Source organism: Eulemur rufifrons, chromosome 24 (assembly GCF_041146395.1).
Source record: "Eulemur rufifrons isolate Redbay chromosome 24, OSU_ERuf_1, whole genome shotgun sequence".
In the NCBI taxonomy this organism is placed as follows: domain Eukaryota; kingdom Metazoa; phylum Chordata; class Mammalia; order Primates; family Lemuridae; genus Eulemur; species Eulemur rufifrons.
In genome coordinates this window covers 20,862,304-20,881,755 of record NC_091006.1, presented here as the reverse complement: position 1 = coordinate 20,881,755, position 19,452 = coordinate 20,862,304, and the positions used below count along the sequence as shown (strand labels likewise).

Genomic DNA, 19,452 nt, shown 5'->3' with positions numbered 1-19,452 from the left:
TTATTCCAAGCTTTCTGAGACTCTCTGAGCCCTTGAACTCATCCCAGGAGAAATAATTAAAGTCACACTGACTCGGGTAGCATATAGGACAGCAGTATGTCATTAGCTATTTTATAGTTCTAGAGTGACAGTCATTGCAGAAGGCAGCTGACTGCACCTGAGAGGTGTGGCCCCTGCGAGTGGCCCAGAGGAAAATGCACTCAGCAGTGATGTCCAAGACAGATTATGTAGCCAAGGAAGCTAGGCAAATCCCCAAGGTGCCAGGTCACTAACCACACTTTTCTGATTGCTGAGCCTTGAATTAAGAAATGCAGGCTATTACTTAGGTGCATGGGTTAATGCCTCTGGGATTGCCAAGTTCTGAAGATGTCTGAACATGAATAGGAAAATATGCACTATAAATATATTCACGTGGAGAAAAAGAGCCCACATACACTTTCTCCAGACTGCCACGTCTAATCCATGCTACGATCTGTCATCACTGAAGAAGCAGATGTCAGGACGGCTTTCATTTGTCAGGTACTAGTAGTGATCCTCGAAGTATGAGACCAGTGTGCACACAAGCTTGCTTGTTAAGACCCCCTACTTGGATATGACGTGGTTCCCATGTACTGAAACCTTATAAAATATAACACATGAATTTTAAATTAAAATAGTCTTTGTTTTAGGATGAAGCAAAATAAAATTGAAATCCTATATTAAATAATGAAGATTTCAAGGAACATGTTACATAAGTAATTACATTTTCCTATGTATATTCAGATTGGTACACCTGTAGTCACACACACACATATACACACTATTTTAACTGTAACTTACAGCTGGGAGTATAGATATTAAGTCCTGTGTGACCTGCTGGTAACTCTAATTTGATAGAATGTTAATAGTGGACACTTAAAGGAAGCAACAAGTGGGAAAGACACTGCACAGAATTTGCTGATGTCTTCATAGGAGCAAGCAGAAGAGCACGTCTTCTAGGTCTCAGGTATGCATGATCGGGGAATACACACTCTCGGAAAGGAGCACTAGAGGCCAGTTTGGGGAGGGAGGTAATGTTGGATTTTATAGATGTCATGTTCAAGGTGACAGCAGGCTCTTCTGTGGGAATGAGCAGCAGTACCTGGAGAGAAAGGACTGGAATAATGACAGTAATCACTGGCTGGCAGTTTCTGAGCACTTTCTAGCTGCCTTCTTCTCCATGCATGTCCCTCCTTTTCATACAAGGAAATCAGTCATTGGATGACTAGGTCCACCCTAAGTCCAGGACGATTTCTTCTTGAAATCCTGAACTAATTCTATCTGTAAAGACTCCATTTCTGAGTAAGATCACACTCTAGTTCTGAGGTTCACATTCTGAGAAGATGGATGGTCTTCTTAGGAACAATTTTGACGACAAGTGAGAGAAACCCAACTCCAGCTAACCTGGGCCAAGGGGGAATTTGGGGCTCACGCGAGCAGAAAGGGCAGCGGCATGAAGCAGGGGCCCAGGATGGCCACTGTTTCTCCTGCTTTGTTGCTCCTTCGTCCTGACTTCTCTCTCTCTCCATCCGCTTCATTCCTTTACCGGTAGACTGGCCGCTGCACACGCCGGCGACAGGACCACTGACAGCATTAACCTCGTATTCTTCCTTCTTCACGATCAGAAGACGAAAAAGCATGTCACCCAACTCCAGCATAGAAAATCCCAGGACAGAACGGACTGTGTTGGCTTCTCCCCCCCAAAAAAGAGAGCTGTGCTGTGTAAATCTTTAAAAAAGGAAAAAAAAAAAAAAAAGCATTCCTTAGCCAAAAAGGAATAGAAAAGGCTGAGCCCATTGCCAATCTAAAGAGTCAAACAGAAATTGTAAGACTAAGAATTTTTGATAACTATTTGTCAAAAGTGAGTCATTCTTCCCATAAAATAAGATTTTTTTTTTAAAGAATTAAGAAGGAAACAGAGGGAACAATTAATTTTACTGAGGGGAAAATTTAAGATAGCCATTCATCTTGGAAAGAAGAGTAGAAGAAAAGTCACCATGAAATTTTTATTTGAACTCCCTAGGCGGAACGTGAATAGTACCAGGGTCGGCAAACTTGTTCTATGGGAGGTCAGATAGTAAATATTTTAGGCTTTGTGGTCAAAAAGATGCAAAATTAATGATGCTATGCATGTATTTATATAAACATTTTAAATATAATTATTTAAAACTATAAAGAGAAAAATATCCTTAGCTTGTGGATCATTAAAAAAAAAAAAAAGATGCCAGGCTGGGTGTGCTGGGTAAGGTCACAGCTGGCCAATCCCCGGTGTAGACCTTCAAGCAGGAAATCTTCCAAGTCTCCCATTGAGGCCTAATCTTGGATTTCCTTAAACTCACAAACAAATAGCTTTAGAGATGATTAAGACTCCAGCAGTCATCTAGTTTGACTTTTCCATTTTACTCACAAGGAAATGACAGCCCAGGGCTGTGAAGCAACCCGCAGTGGCCCTCCAGCTCGTCTACAGCAGAACCCGCACAGGAGTCCAGGCTCCGACTCCTCCATACCAAGCTGCCTCTTCCAGGTTTCTTCCTCTCTAGTACCCAACCTGCTCAAGTTGAAATACTCAAGTGTCCTTCCCTAAGCCAGGCTTGATCACGTAGTTGGTCCCAACTCAAGATTAATGAGAATGACATGGCAAACTTGAGCCAAGCAATGTGACAGCTGTGGGGAGGGAGCTGTCCCATTTGTGAAGTGCCTGTTATCCAGTCTGCAAGTCATCTTATATACAGTGCAGGCCACCAACCTCTCTGCCACCAGCAAAAACGCAACAATACCATTAACAATGACAATAATTAACATTTTTGAACACTTATTCTGTGCCAAGCACTTTTGTTACATTTTAGAGACATTTGTTCATTGTGTTAAGATTCCAAAGAGAAAAAAATTCTTTTTAGATTTTCTTTTACATACCTTTAGGAGACATATACAGCCTGAATATGTTAATGATGCACATTGCATGACCCAGTTCGTTTGTCCTTACTGAGGCTGGTTTTTAAAGCTTATAATTTATGACTCTGACATGGCACTATAAATTAAAATAGGGTGGGTGTCTAATACAGCTCACAGGAATGACGTTCCTCCCATGAAGCACAAACGCTCAAACGTGGACAGCAGCCAGCACGACATGCAAAGCCTCATGCACGATAACTTCTTGCGTTCCCTGGCACGCAGGAGATTTATTTCACAGCACAGACGTCTCCACCACCCTCTCCAGTGGGTGATTTGCTCTCTTCTGTTGTGAGTTTTCACAACATTTCATCAAATCCCATCCCCGGTACCAGAGACGTTTAGTGAGACCACCATGGAAACAAAGCATTGCTAAAGGAATTTTGAAACTGTGAGCCTGTTTACTGCTGAAAAAGAGAAAGATGAAAAAAAATTTTTATTTGAAACAGTAAATATAGAAAATTTTAGTTTAAAATGTCTAAATACACAAACAAAATTATTCTAGTGACAATAAAATAAGCTTGAAGGTTCTAATGTCAGATACCTAACTTTCTCTCCAGCCTTACCCCTCAGTCAATCCAATCTGCTTTCTCTTCTCTTTATGTTTCTGTGTTTTCCAGCCTTTCCACTTTCCTCACGCTGGTTTCACAACCTAGAACTGCCTTCCTCCATCCCAATATCTTAATCAGTGGTTCTCGATCTTTTCCATGCAAACACAACTAAGGGCCTCAACATACTCATGGCAGATGTGCTGGCTCACATTAGTAGTGCGAAGGGATGGAGGCACGCCTCCAAAGGGTCATATGTCATTTGAAAATTTTCCCCAGATTGGGGGAAGGGTAGGCAAGCTCCCAACTGAGAATTGTAGAGTCGGCTGCACAGTAGGATAATCTGGAGAACTGAAAAAAAAAATTCTAGTGCCCAGTCTCCCCAGGTGATTCTATCAGGTTTGAGAAGGACTAACCTAAATTCTAAATTCTACCTTATCCCCCAAGACCTCAGTTTTCTTAAATCTCAACCAATAAATACTGCTCTACGATATCTTCTCTGAAACCCTAGGGTCAGATATGTTTCAGAATTCAGATTTTTTTTTATACTCAGTGTGTGTGTATTAAAATATGTAACACCCTCAAAGAGTCTGGGGCAGCACCCCAGAATCAAACACATTAACATTCTGCAGTAAAACAAGCATCCATACTAAGTAGAATAAACAAAGGCTATAAATAACCTTATCCTAGTTGAGGTCAGGTTTTGTTTCAAATGAGTTAAGGGACAATTTTCCATTTTCGGGGCTTTGAGGTTTTGGAATTGTGGTTAATGGCTTGTAGACCTGCATTAATCCCAAAGATGAAAAGGACCTGGATCTCTCCCTTGACAAGCTTATAATCTAATTGTGAGGATAGGATAAGAGGTATGTAAACAATCAATTGCAGTCGGTCAACTTTTTTAAAGCATCTTTAGTACGATGGTTCTCAATTCTTGCTGTATCTGAAAATAACTGAGGAACTTGCAAAAATATTAATGCCACAATTATACCCCAGAGACAATTAAATCAAGTTTGGAAGCATAGGAATATTTTCAGCATGAATAGTAAATATAAAATAATCATGAAGAAAAAAAATACCATTATAAGAAAGCAAGTAGATTGATATTCTACTGCTGACTATAAGTGAAAGTGATTTTGAAACTTGTGCTCTTTGGGGTTTAGACAATTGAGAAGAAACTCACGATGCAGGAGGAGGCTATTGAGAGACATGAAGCAAATATGAGACATAATTTAAAAGGAGAAATTCAGTTTTGCTAAAAAAAAAAAAAAAAAAAGAAAAGAAAAGAAAAAAACTGATGCACTTTTCTTTTAGCCAGTGCTTCTCAGTCAGGTTGAGGAGGTAGAACACTGGCGGTGAAGAATTTGAAGAAGTTTCTCGGCTTATTCTCCTGTATTACCACCCCCATCTTCACAGCCCCATCCCAACACCAACTGAAGACAACCTCTCTAGACCTTCTGCTGTCACGAGGCAATCCATCACACGCCATTTTGCAATATCTCATTCATTTGTTGAGCTGTAACTGAAGTCTTTTGTTATAAATTAGGTTTTTGCATATTTATGCTTTATCTTCCTAACTAGATTCTAAACTAGAGAGCAAAGATTATTTTTTTATAATTTCTTAACATTTTACCACAATACCTACTACTATGTCTTACACAATTTAGATTTTCAAGAATTTGAATTTATATTACATCCCAACCGTGGACTTCCACTGAGGCTAACGAGACTGGAAACAAGATAAAGCAAAGAAAGTAAGAAATGTATAAATGACTATTTTTTTTTTCCTGGTCTACAATTATTCATACAAGTGTTCACCCTTGACCTAAACAGTGCAATGGGAAATAGAAAGCCCAAATGTGAACAGCAGTACTATAAACCACTTAGCAAAAAGGAGGCTAATAGACAGGTGGATGAGGTTTTTGACTGCTCATCTGAATCCAGATAACCTATGTTATTCAGTGGTTTCAAAGATAATTGAATAAACAATCCCTAAGCAATGGAGGAGAAACTTCAAGTTACTAACAGAAAATTTTAATTAGACTAACTGCTAACAGAAAGGAGAGTAGTCACTGTCAGCTCAGCAAAAAACGGAGAAATGTAAGTCTAGATTGTAATCTAGAAATGTAATGCTAGATTGATAGCAATGAAAAGACACTTCAAAAGAGACGGCACAAGGAATCTGCACTTCCATTCTCTCTTCTAAATCACATGAAAGCACCTGGCACGGTGAGAAACACTTTGGGTAGTATTGAGGTACATGAATAGGACAAAATCTAGATGATTGCACATGAGTAGCAGTAGACTTCTTGGGAGAAAGGCCTAGAATTGGTCAAGGAGGACTTTATCAGTTAGTATTCAACCAGAAAAGCAGAGCACTAGAGAAAAAATAAAATATGCATAGAAATATGTTACATAAGTATACACAAACACACACACATATATATATGAACTTTTTTACAAGAATGGGACCTGGCAGTTGGGAATGGATGTGAGGTGGAGAAGAGTAAGAACCAGCTGGAATCTACAGGCACAACTATTAATAGAAGCAGAAACACAGAGGAAAGCAAGTTCTGGGAAATGTAATTCAGCCTACTCACATTAAAAATGTGACATATTACACAGCCACCACGAGGGCTTTAATTTATATTATTAAAAATTTTTGGTAGGAAAAGTTATTTGTTAAATATGATTCTTTGGAGTTTTAAAAAAGAAATTAAATCTAAACCAGAAACTATGTCACATGAAGAAAATAATCAATAATTTATTATTAAGGTTATTAGGACACTGATAACATTCAAGGTGATGCTTTAGATTAACAATCAAAAACAAAAAAAAAAGATACACAAACTGGATGTTTGAGAACATTTGAAGGATAGAGTGAGTTTTCTCCACCGAGGGGTGGTATAAAAATGGCATTTCCCTTTTACAATGCTCCGTATTACTTCACACTCAAAGAGGAGGTTCCGTGCACCTTCCAGGGATGCAAAAGTCCTGAAATGTAATGTCAAACACAACATCTCTTTCCCCTTCATCCACCATAGAGACTTACCAGCCAGCAAACTGCCCATTACCTTTTCACAGGATTCCTTTCCAACTCATTCTACCCTATTGAGTCATGAACTTTTTAAAATAAATAGAAGTAAAAAATAGCGATTGACAGGCTGGGCGCGGTGGCTCACGCCTGTAATCCTAGCACTTGGGAGGTCAAGGCAGGTAGATCGTTTGAGCTCAGGAGTTCGAGACCAGCCTGAGCAAGAGTGAGACCCCCATCTCTACTAAAAATAGAAAGAAATTATATGGACAGCTAAAAATATATACAGAAAAAATTAGCCGGGCATGGTGGTGCATGCCTGCAATCCCAGCTACTTGGGAGGCTGAGGCAGGAGGATCACTTGAGCCCAGGAGTTTGAAGTTGCTGTGAGCTAGGCTGACGCCACAGCACTCTAGCCTGGGCAACAGAGTGAGACTCTGTCTCAAAAAAAAAAAAAAAAAAAAAAAATGGCGATTGTCAAAAAGGGAGACACCTATGTCTCCATCAGAGATTTTCTACAAAAATTAGCTTCTTTTGTGGAACTTGAAATAAAATATTGGCACTTCTGGAAAGCCTCCCTAATTGTGACCTTGATAATTTGGTGTTGCTGTTGTTTCTATGCAGCTCAAATAAATGTTAAGACTGCATTGAGGCGGGGCAGTAGGAAAAACAGGTCCAATAATGAGAGGTTATTATAACCCTAGTGATCATAAGTACCTTGTACATTTGTATAGCACTGGCATATCAATGTGAAGGACTTTGAAAATTAGGTCTTCCAAGCCATGGATCAACACCCATGTTGGCTTTTGTTAAGTTGTAAAGTGTTGATCTTTCCTCCACATTTAAACCCGTCTACCCTATGGCTGCCAGCCAATGAACTCGGGCCACAGGCCTTCCATTTATGTAGTTTTAAATCTATACTAGGCAGCAAAGTGCTAAGTACTTCATATATATTATTTAATTTCACCTCAGCAAACCAATAAGGTAATTATTATCTCTGCTTTACTAATGAAGAGTTGAGTAAATTTTCCAAGATATGTCTGATTCCAAAGCACATGTGTAACTAGTATATTACCCTACCTTCATCTGGCTCTGTTCAGGATGATAGCCCAGAATCTTCTTGCCCAGCAGCCAGTACTTATGGAACACCAACCTGTAACAGGTGCTAGTCTAAATGATTTATGGCATTATAATAATTTAATCTTCACAGTCACCCTATGAGATGAAGACTGCTAGTGTCAGCATTATATACAGAAGGAAAGTGAACCTCAACAAGGTTTCCATAGTGAGAAATGGAAGGATGATTTGAATTGCATAGTGAGAAGAAGAGGAAGGCGTTGTGTTCTTGGTTTGTTTTCCCAATACTGCCACCTTCTACATCTTTATTTCAAATAAAATAAAACACCCCCAGCTCATGCATTGACCAACTAGCTTCAAGCTACTTCACTGCTCAGCTTGCTCTCATTTCATTAAATTGCCTCACACTTTCGGCTCTCTCCAATTTTTGAGACTGCTCTTATCTTTGATGTTATCAGATTTGGTTTTTCTTGGCTGACTCTTCGTGCACTCTAAGAACTTTGGCTGACGCTGAACCTGCCAATTCTAGAGACCTGCTGATGACACGTGCAAGATATTCCACTTCAGCATCCAAGTGCCCCGACCCTGGATCTGGTCCTCGCCACCTCTCAAGAAAGATTAGGACCGGAGCCAGGCCAAACCTTCCTCTAGGATGCGCTTTAGCATTATAGACCCTCACTGAGAAATGTCAAATACAATGTACATCAGGTCAAAACATCATTAATTCTAAATTTTTATTTTTTAATGAAAATAGTAGTTTATTTTAGTCATATATACTGCTTAGTATTAGAAATGCTATTGTCAAGTCAGAGCATCTATCAGTCCTAGCCTTATGTCTGTCCTATGTTTTGATTCCATTATAGCTTCCTATGAAAACCCTGCTTTGGATAAGAACATAAAACTGAGGTTTCCCAATATTTAGGTCTTATATTTTGCCATTGAAAAAGTCTTTATTTCCTATTGAAAAGCCCACTTCTCAATTTTTAAGAAAGCAGAGGCTACAGTTGTTCACTTCCTTGTGAAAGATTTTATTTAAATCAATTTGAATACTTTTTATTTAAGGCTTCTCTCAGGCATAGATACCATAAGGAATACATTTGTGTAGCATGAGTGTTTAACTCATTATATGGTGATAATGTTGCAAATGTGTTGCAAGATTACCACTCCAGATAATGTAGACAAGCAATCATAATTAGACTGCCTACATTAACATAAAGATGTATTTGTAAGTCCTCACCCTGCTTCAATGCACAAACCAAACCTCGGGGGGTTCCTACATGTAGCTTCTTAGAACTCTTGGCACACGTTTTGTTTTTTTTTTTTTTTAAAGCAGATTGTCTCAAACTAATGAGAACAGCCAAAAAATATATATAATTTGTTTCTTACATATATATTATAGATACATTTTAGGAAAAAACATTTCCAGACCTCCTCCTGCCCAGAAGAGCAATTCATAATATCTCAAAGAGCACTAGAATTCTTGAGTGTATGGACAATCTGGGAAATTCTAGGGTAAAGTATTAACCTGAGCAGTAACATGTGTATATTCAGACTTCTGGAAGAGAGCCTTAATTCAAATGCTTGAAAGATTCCTGCCCAGAATGCTAGCAACCAAAGTAGATCAGGGACTCTCTACTCAGCTTTGGGTGTTAACTCCACCAAAACAATTTCCATCCTTGGGGCTTGACCCTCGCAGGTCTGAAGTACAGCGTGGGTATAGTTGTGGCCTACAGGTGGAGGGGAAGGATTCAGAGTTTGAGTCAGATAGTTCTGGGTTCAAATCTCTGCCACGTTTCTCAAGTCTTCTTCCCTCTTTGCTCCTCATCATCCATAGAGCATGCATAATAACAGCATTCTTGCACATTTTAAATAAATAATGTGGGTACCTGCTACGTACCAAGCTCTGTTCTAAGTAATAAAGACATGACCGTGAAAAAGACAGACCAGGTTTCTCAGCAAGTTTGCAACCTCCTAAGAAGACAATTAACAAGGAAACAAGTAAATTAAAAAGATATTTGCAGTTCATGCTAATACTATGACGATCATAAAGCCAGTTAATGAACTAGAGTTGTGCCACTAGCCACACGTGGCTACTTACGTTGAAATTTATTAAAACTAAATAAAACTGAAAGTTCAGTTCCTGAGTTGCAGTAGTCACATGTTAAGTCATCAATGGCCACACGTGCCTAGGAGCCACCATATTGGACAGCTCAGGTAGAGCACTTGTCTATCATCACAGCAAGTTCTATTGGATGGTACTGTTAACTGAGTGATAGAGGCTGAAGAAAGAGAATACCTTAGATGGTATTAACACACATAAGCAGCTGTTCGATGCAGAAAACAAACTGTAGTGGGACTCAGTGTATTGCAACTATTACTATGTTAACATGTCTTGTGAGCCTATCTACTTTTTTCCTACTTGTCCCTCAATTTATAAAGCATGGGAATAGACCCATTTAAACATAACTTATTTTTTACTTTCAAATCCATGGACTACTAATCTCCGAAGTTCTAGGTTAATAAGGTAGGCTTAAGACACTTATGTAAAGATATGTTTTTTCTGTGTAGGTTCCTTGATCAAAAAAAGAAGGAAATTTTTTTCTTAAAATTATGATGAACGATAAAGCTGAGAAAGTAGCCAAGTACATTAGGCAGAAATACAATGGGAGCAATTTCTTAAAGGTTAAAATTGTATTTGAAGTCAGAACGGATGAGGCTTACGGAAGGTCTAAATCTGAAAAGAAAATTTTTCTGTCCTTGATTTTCTGGACCTCTGGCACCGGTACACTCCCCTCCAACCACACTTTAAAGATCTGATGACAAACACAGAACTTGACCTTGTGCCCAACATAAGAGGAAGAACTACTCTATAACTAAAAATTTTTAACATTAACCTCAACATAGTATGCTGTGTATATTTATTTTAAAAATCTGGTAGGATAATAGATGAATGATTGAGTCAATTTGTCTTTGTATATTTATTTAATAAGCACACACAGGTTCCAGTCAGAGTTTATTCAATTTCTTTCTAAGCAACAACATTGACTATGTTCTAGCCATGAATTTAGCAGAAATAATTCAGGGAAAGATCTATAAGTAGATTTATTTCCAGCTAGAGCTGGAGGATTCGCTGAGTTCCTGTTTGTCAATCTAATAGCAACGGTGTTAATGCCTATAAGTGTGAAAATCATAAACTGCATGGTAACAGCCATCAAAGTGTGGTTGACCAAATGGATAAATGAAAAAACAGGTTAACCATCTCATTAGGAGAACTAAAAAGTATAATAGCTGATCAAGCCAGCAGGGAGCTCTGAAAATGATTTTCTCTTCTTGGAGCTACCACCTGGTGCCCTTGGAATAGACAAAAGTGGCACATTAACCATGTCTATGGAAATCATGTCCAAATGTATTAACAATACCAAGCAAACAAATGCAAACAGAAATCTCCGTAAGAGGAACACCTTCCAGGCAGGTGTGGCTACCCACACAGCTGCTCCCAGCACCCAAGGGCAGCTGTTCCTAATTCTTATTTAAGGAAACCTGTGAGATCGCCTTTGACCTTCTTTTTCTGGGCTGACCCATTATCAGTGAAGCAAGCAAAGAAGTCAATTTACACCTTTTCATTGTGCAAAGAAAAATCTCAAAGCCACATCTTGAAAACACTTTAAGAAATGGACTATGTCGGCCGGGCGCGGTGGCTCACGCCTGTAATCCCAGCACTCTGGGAGGCCGAGGTGGGCGGATCGTTTGAGCTCAGGAGTTCGAGACCAGCCTGAGCAAGAGCGAGACCCCATCTCTACTAAAAAAAAAATATAAAAGAAATTATATGGACAGCTAAAATATATACATAGAAAAAATTAGCCGGGCATGGTGGTGCATGCCTGTAGTCCCAGCTACTCGGGAGGCTGAGACAGGAGGATCACTTGAGCCCAGGAGTTTGAGGTTGCTGTGAGCTAGGCTGACGCCACGGCACTCACTCTAGCCTGGGCAACAGAGTGAGACTCTGTCTCAAAAAAAAAAAAAAAAAAAAAAAAAAAAAGAAATGGACTATGTCCAATCATAAAATAGAGCTCTGGTTACTGCATATACTGCACAGTGATTTCAATTGCATCTTCTTCCACAACCCCCTGGACAGTTCTCAGAGGCAAAATACGAGCCTCAAAACAAACTAATGAGTCTTTAGGGTCATGCAAGAAATAACATGCTTTTTTGTCTTAGCCACAGGACTCATTAGCAAACCTAAAGTGGCAACTGCATGCTCAAGCTTCCTGGATTATTCCTGATCCTAAGAACAGTGAAGCAATTGTTCATAGCCCTTTGCACCAGTATTCCATAGGAGCATGTTTATTTGACAAAGTTCCAGGGGAGATATCTTAAAGGACTTATTACTTTGAAAAAAATGGTATTGAAAAAATATTTATAATGTTGTTTCTTTCTGGTTCTAAAAATATTATTATGCATACCTATGCCGTTGAAAGGAGGAAAAATACAGAAAACAAAAACTGAGATTGTGAAGTTTGACTTGCTTTTTAATTGGTTTTGTTCACTTCGTAAGATATCACATTTTCCCATGCCATTAACTGTTCTTCTAAAGCATGAGTGAACAGTGTTACAGAACACTCTAATTTTAACAAGCCCTATTTTTGAACATTTGGGATAGTTCCAAATTTGCTGTTATAAATAATACTTTGAGAAACATGCTTATACATAAATCTGTCTCCATATGTTTCTACGAGATACGTTTATAAAAGTGGAAGTGTTAGGTCAAAGTATTTTAAATATTTTTAAAGATTTTGATAAGCATGGTTAAGCTCAGACAGACACTCTGATCTATGTACAACAGGAAAGGAACATAAATAATCGTGCCTTGGAGGATTTACTGGCACGAGCTGATCACGAAATGGCCAAGCCTTTTGCTTTTATAGAATTCTTCACTGCAAGGGGGTGGTTGATCGTTCCTGACCACCAGATGGCAGTATAAACTAGAGCAAACAGAACTAGACCCAGCGGGGAGGAGGAGTGGAAGGGAATCCACTCTTAGCCCTATCTATACTCAGCCACTCTGTTTTTCCTTAGGCCACTAGGAAGAATGGGCCTTACCAAATAAACAAACAAAAAATAAATACCATCAATTAGATCAAGCACAAGGACGTTGGAGAAACGTCCTTGTCTTTCATTGGACCTGGGTTTAGGGCCACTAATTTGTTTTGCTTTATATTTCCCCCAAATTCTCTGTATACACTGGCTTCACAGCTGAATCTTTTCCAAAGTAGGTTTTGATTTCCTTGGAAGCAGCCAAACATTTCATGCAAATGCATGTACTTTTTCATTAGCTCACAATGAGACAAAGTCTGCAGCAAAATGAAATACTTTGATTAGATGTCTTTGGGTTTTTCTATTTTGTAGCTAAACAGGGAGTCAGGAAGCCAGGAAGAGTGGTTGCTGTGAGAAACCCCTCCATTTTGCCCTGGGATAGTCATCATTATTTCTTCTGGCTTTTATGGATAAGATACTTCCTTGCCTCCTTTTCCTGCCTCTGAGGAAAGGATGCTCCAAACTCAAATGCACTTGGAGTTGCCAAAGATGTGCTAAGAGCTATTCTCAAGATACTTGGTACATGCAGAAAGCTTCACGATGGCTGACACAGTGATGCCACAGCTGGGGCTAGGACACTGAACTAGACGGATAAAAAGGAAGTAAGAAAAAATACAAGGGTCCCTCACACTTGTGTCACCATTATGAAATGGAACTGAGACTTAGTCTAGAATATGCAAAGGCCAATTAAAAGGGCTTTTTATAAATATTAGTGTTCTTATAGAAAACATCTATATGCATAACAAAAATAGAAACAAAGAATCAGCAGTCCTCTGTTTGAGGATAAGGATATTAACATCTGCTAAGTACTAAATCCTTCTTACAGCCAAAAGAGGTGTTAAAAAAAACACAAGAGTCAAGGAAAAGTCCTGAACCTATATTTGAAAATTAAATTGTACAAAATATGATGCATGTTAAGTCAAGTATTTTAGATGATTTCAAGTTTCCCTTTAAATGATTGGGTAATGCAGCTGGCAAAATAAAAGAAGTGAATGACTTTCAGTCTACATTCATGGAAATACAGTGAGTGTCCAGTTATGGAAAACTCATACCTCACAATCACAACACATTAGAGGGGCAAAGACAAACTCAACTCTATCTAGAAGGAGAGAGAACAGAACAGTAGAGTATCAAAATCATGTACTTTTAACAAATAATAAGGTGTCCCTGAAGAGAAGGTTTAGGTAACAATGTGATAGCTCTCTTCATATGTGGAATGACTTATGGTAAAAAAAAAAAAAAAGACAGTGGAACTTATCCCATCGTCTGTAGTTCACAGAACTAGAATCAATGAGTGAAAGTTATAAGAAGATAGATTCAGAGACAAAGTTAGAGCTCTCAGCTCAACAGTCTAGGAAATCTGTGCACTGCAGATGGGTATTGGCTGAGAGGGCCATACCACCTCACTCAATCCACCTTCATCTTTGCAAAAAGATGCCAAGACCACACCAAGCCCTGCATCCATACCATGAAGTCAGCCCAGAAGGGGCATTCGGCTACCAGTCCCTCAAATGGATGCCTCTGGCTCCCCAAGCCTTGCAGACATCTACAGGGAGCACCTGTGTCCAATTCCCACATTGTGGGCTAGTCAAGACCATGTTCAAAAATCACCATACAATCCAATAAACAATAGAAGGGTTGCCTGAAAGGCAATGAGCTCACGAAAGTCTTTAAGCATCCTGAATGATCATTTTGGTGAGAATATTATAAAAGGGATCTTAAACGAGGAGGAAGGTGATCCATGAAAGTTCTTTCAACTCTAGGATACTGTAATTCCTTAAAACCCAGAAACCAACCAGGAATTGCAAAAATAAGCTAACACATCCAAGGGAAGATTTTTTAAATGAAGTTTTAAGGAAATAGCTGTAGGGAAAATATTATTATTGCAGTGGCTTAGGTTAAGATATCAGGTCCTTGAATTCCTAATGTTAAGACCAAAGCTTAAGCCAACAGAACTTTAGGAGTGAGAAGGAGGGTGGGGACCTCATGCAGCTTGATGAAGAGAGTGTCGATTAACTTTCTCAGAGGGAGGGAGGACCACGCTGCAGTCAAGTAGAATCTGGTTTTAAGAGCCAAGAATAAAGGAAGATATCAAGCCATCTCCACAGTGTAATTTTGGGAACATTGGGGAAAGCCACTTGCATAAAAAATGCCCTTTAAACAGCTGTTGGATGCTTGAATGTCAATAATTGAAGTTTTTAGAAAAAGAACCACTATCTCTAGCCTTAAACTTGCTTTTTTCACTTCCTTTTCATGATCGTGCACTTCCCCAGTTCTCTGACAGTTGTTCTCTACCTTGTTCCTAGGTTACGATTCCACTGGTCATTCCCTAAATGCTGGTGTCGTGCTAAGTTTCATCTTCTATCTATGGCTCTTCCTCCTTCCCAAGGAACCCTTGGGTGAAAAAAACTGCTGTTAGATGTTACTGACCTTTGAATGGCGGCAACTTCCCAAACCTAAATCCCCAGACCAGACTGATAAAAACACACCTGCTGGACAGCTCCACTGTGATGTTCTTGGGCCCTGCAAAAGTCAACATGTCTCCAAAGAAAGACGTGATGTTCTTCCCTACACTCCACTATTACACTGCTCTTCTTTCTGTAGTGACTGTTTCCATTAAAGACCCCAGAATTTAACTCACTGCTCAAGCCAGAAACCCAAATATCCTAATGTCCCTCCATCTTTCTCATCTCCAGTATCCAATCGTCAAATGCCAGGGATTCTACTATAGCTCCTAAATTTATCAGATTTATTTTATCCTCCCCCACCGTGTATCTTGCCACCACTGTACTGTCGCAAGCATCATTGCTTCTAGCCTGTACTTCAGCAACAGGATTCTGTCTGTAGTGGATTTAAAATGTGTCCACAAATCCTTCACACTTCTCCCTGCAAAAGGTGGACCACAATTCCACTGCCTTCAAGTGTGGTCTGGACCTTGTGACTTATTTCTATTGAACAGAAAGCAGTGGAGGCGACAGAGCGTGACCAGGTGATTGAAGCATCATTACTCTCTTAGATTCCTGGCTCTATAGTTGGTTGCTATGCTGGAAAAGCCATCAAGCTGGATTGGTCCAAATGGCAAGGAATTGAAGCCTCCGGCTAATAATCAGCGAGGACCTGAGGCTTCCAGAGACCACACAAGTCTCCTGGGAAATGGCTCCTCCAGCCCCAGTTAAGGTTTTAGGTGGCTGCAGCTCTAATCAACATCTTAACTGCAACCTCATGAGAGGCCCTGAACTAGACCCACCTGAATAAGCTGCTCATGAATCTCTGACCCACAGGTACCATGCAACAACAAATGTCTGTTGCATTAAGTCATTAAGTTTTGGGCTAATTTATTATGAAGTAGCTAACTAATACATGATCTATTTCATAACACAACTCAAATTCATCCACTTTTCTCCATCTCCACAGACACCTCCCTGGTCAAACCACAATCATCTCGAGGCAGCAGCAAGCCCCAGAATGGTCTCCCCGCTTGTTTTTGCCCCCTCCGTCTGATCTACTAAAGCCCGAGTGATATTAATAATTCTAAAGCATAAATCAGATCCACCCCATTCCTTACTTGCACCCCTTGCTGGCTTCTCTTAATATATAGTTCAAAATGTCTAAGAAGGTCCAACATGACCTGGCTGTCACCTTCTTCACCAGCTTCCTCGTCTGTCACTCTCCAGTCCCACAAGATGCCAGATGTTTCCTACTTCACAACGGTAGTCGTTTGCTAGGGCTGTAGAGCAAAATACCACAGACTGGATGGCTTGAACAAAGCCAGTTTATTTTCTCACAGTTCTGAGGGCTGGAAGTCCAAAATCAAGATGTCGGCAGGTTTTGTTTCTCCTCAGGCCTCTCTCTTTTGGCTTGTAAATGGCCGTCTTCTCTGCTGTGTCCTCACGTGGTCTTTCCTCTGTGTGTTCATATTCCTCGTGTCTCTTATTGTGCTCAAATTTCCTCTTGTTATAAGGACACTTGTCAGACTGAATTCAGGCCCACTCTAATGGTTTCATTTTAACTCAGTCCCCTCTTTGTCTCATCTCTAAATTCAGTCACGTTCTTCTGTACTGGGGGTTAGGGTCTCCAGTATGAATATATGAATTTGGGGGAGACACACTTATCACAATTATCACACCCTCACACTTACTGTCTCTTCTGTAAGACTAAGGCTTTGCTAAAGAGGGCAGAGCCTAAGGATGCAGAGAGCTTAGTTGGGGGAGGGGGGGGCAGGGTAGAGGAGGGGAGGGCACAGTAGGCGAGGAAACACCAGCAGGAGGAGGAATGAAGGTTACTAGACCTCAGGTGAATTCCGCCTACCTCACAAGCTTGCTAAAAAGAATTTATGCAAGAATGAATGGTTTCTGCTTTCAATTGCAGAAAAAGGTATGAAGAAAGAATATCACAATCTGATGGACAAATGAAACATTAGAACGTAAAAAATACAGAGAAGCAGCTTTTCCCACTAGGATGGGATTGTGGCACATGGGCCAGAATGTTAACAACGTGGCCCTAAGCCTGAGAAGTGAACAACAAAACACCGTACACAATCCAAAACTACAAGCTCTTTTTTTTTCCATAACATCATTCATTTTAATATCTCTTTCAGTCTTTTATTTCTATCATTCATATACTGGTTTCCTCTTTGGTTTATTTTTTAAATTTTTTAACATTTTAGGACCTTTAAATCTTTCTGTAAAAATGGATATTCTTATCGTCAGTATAAATGTTGACTTTGATGAAATATGTCTATTCAAAAGAGTTAAGAAGACAGAAGAAAGAATTTTGCTTATTTCCAAAGAAAGAGAATCTAAATGTAATTTAGTGTTTCAGGGGTATGTATTTTTCATCTCTTTTAAACTGTTGATATTCTAAACAGAAAAGTAATCAAATACACCTGCCTACTCAGGCATAAATAGAAAGTAAGTCCTTTTTATTTATCAATCTTGAGTTACAAACAATACTCAGCTAATGAAAATAAAGGCATGTCATTATTCCTGCTAGTAACAAATACCTATCGTTGCCCAAAAGAGAGAAGGATTTTGCTTAAAGGATGGAAAGTAATGGTTTAAAAGGAGTTATGATGTCTGATAATTGAAAGAATTCTGACACAACCTCCAGACTCCATGGTAGAGTAAATATGGGAAATATGGTTCATTCATCTCAAGAAAGCTACAAGTGAAAGAGTGACCTTGAACTTGGATAATGCATACACCTCAAAATGTTATCATATGAATTATTCAAATAATTGAGGCCAAAGAAAACTTAGGAGCTTGAATTATTTGAGTAAGTGACTCTCAAGTTTGGAAGGGATTCTGTAAGTATTTAGTTCAATCTCGTGTCAGTGCAAGGGTACTCGTCCTTAAGTCGTCCTTAAGTTTTCATCTCAAGTTGCAGGTATATCCCTGGCCTCAGAGTTTCCCTTGATCATATGACTGCATGTGAGAGAATAGAGTGAGAGAAAGAATAGTTGATGACATATCATTCCAAGTATTTCGATTCAGCAGATTATTTTTAAGTACACCCAACTTATACTCCTATTTTTTTCCTTCAGATTCCAGTATGAAGGAAGCTCTTTCTAAATAAAGAGCTCCTGTAACTACAAATATGTACTGACAAATTGCATGCAGAATGTCTCAGCAAACAGATCGGAATATTAGAGCTAGCATTCCACAATTTGCAAAAGACAGTAAAAAATATATGTTTACTACATCATTTTACCCCTTAACTTTTTGAAATGTTGCCATCGTTCTTCAGAAGAAAAAGAAAGAAAAAAAAAATTGCACCTTCAAATTGAGGCATGATTCCATGATGTGCTCCCTGACCTTTCAGAAATGTACCAGCCCTAGAGCTGAAAAGGGAATAGCATCTCTTTGCATTGGGGAAAACTATTGACTTATAACTAAGTGACTGAACAAAGTGCATTACTATCTTTTCCTCCTCTCTCTCTTCCATTAGAAACAAGGGAAAAAAACCTTAAAAGCAAAATGATCTAAAAAGTGCTCACTGCTGGGAGTAGAAGCTGCTCTGGATTTGGCAATTTGTCACCCTGACATTTAATGCCCGATGAACACCAGCATGCTAACTTTTACAGAGAGCTAGACTGAGTGAGACAGACCTCTCTGGCTATTAGTTGGAGAGCTCATAAACACCGGTATTCATTTAGATTGGATTTTTTGAAGAATGAAAAATAAGGTCCTGATTAAGCATATGCAAATTATGTGGTGGAGAGGCATACCTGAGGCTATAAATGCTTTATTTTTTTTTTATTAAATCAGAAATTCGCACAGTGAAAGACTCCAAGAAATAACTAAATTTGAGCAGTCTTAAAGCATAGAGGGTTAATGTGATAAGGTAAATTTCTCTCTTAATAGACATTAATCAGTCTCTGCAAAAGGTGCATTTTATTTTCTTGGAATAAAAAAAATTAAATTATCTTGGAGGTGACATTTTTCAGAAATACATGGTTCTCAAATGCAGGAAAGCAGCTGAGATATACAAAGCCATGAAACTTTCTCTTCTTTTCTGTACCTGAACTTGGTTTACCGGACCCAATTTTCATTGCAAACGGAAATGCTTAATTGTACCATTTCAAGATAACTTAGTCTTACGGTTTACTATGCTGGCTCTTTTGGTTAATTTCTCTTCAGTTCCGGGTTTTCTTCCCTCCCTCACTCTCAGGTGGCATCTGGATTTGAGGGAAGCTTGTGGAACATCCCTGCCCCAGCTGGTAGGTGGGTACGATGC

At 39.2% G+C, this 19,452-nt stretch overlaps 1 protein-coding gene across 1 annotated transcript in view; it reads right to left on the bottom strand.

The window, feature by feature from the left end:
• BTC (betacellulin) overlaps window positions 1–19,452 on the bottom strand; it is a 102,378-nt gene that overhangs the window by 56,366 nt on the left and 26,560 nt on the right. Inside the window, exon 3 of the mRNA XM_069456976.1 lies at window positions 1,565–1,746. Within this exon, the coding sequence (XP_069313077.1) occupies window positions 1,565–1,746 (182 nt within the window). The remainder of the gene's footprint in view (window positions 1–1,564; window positions 1,747–19,452) is intronic.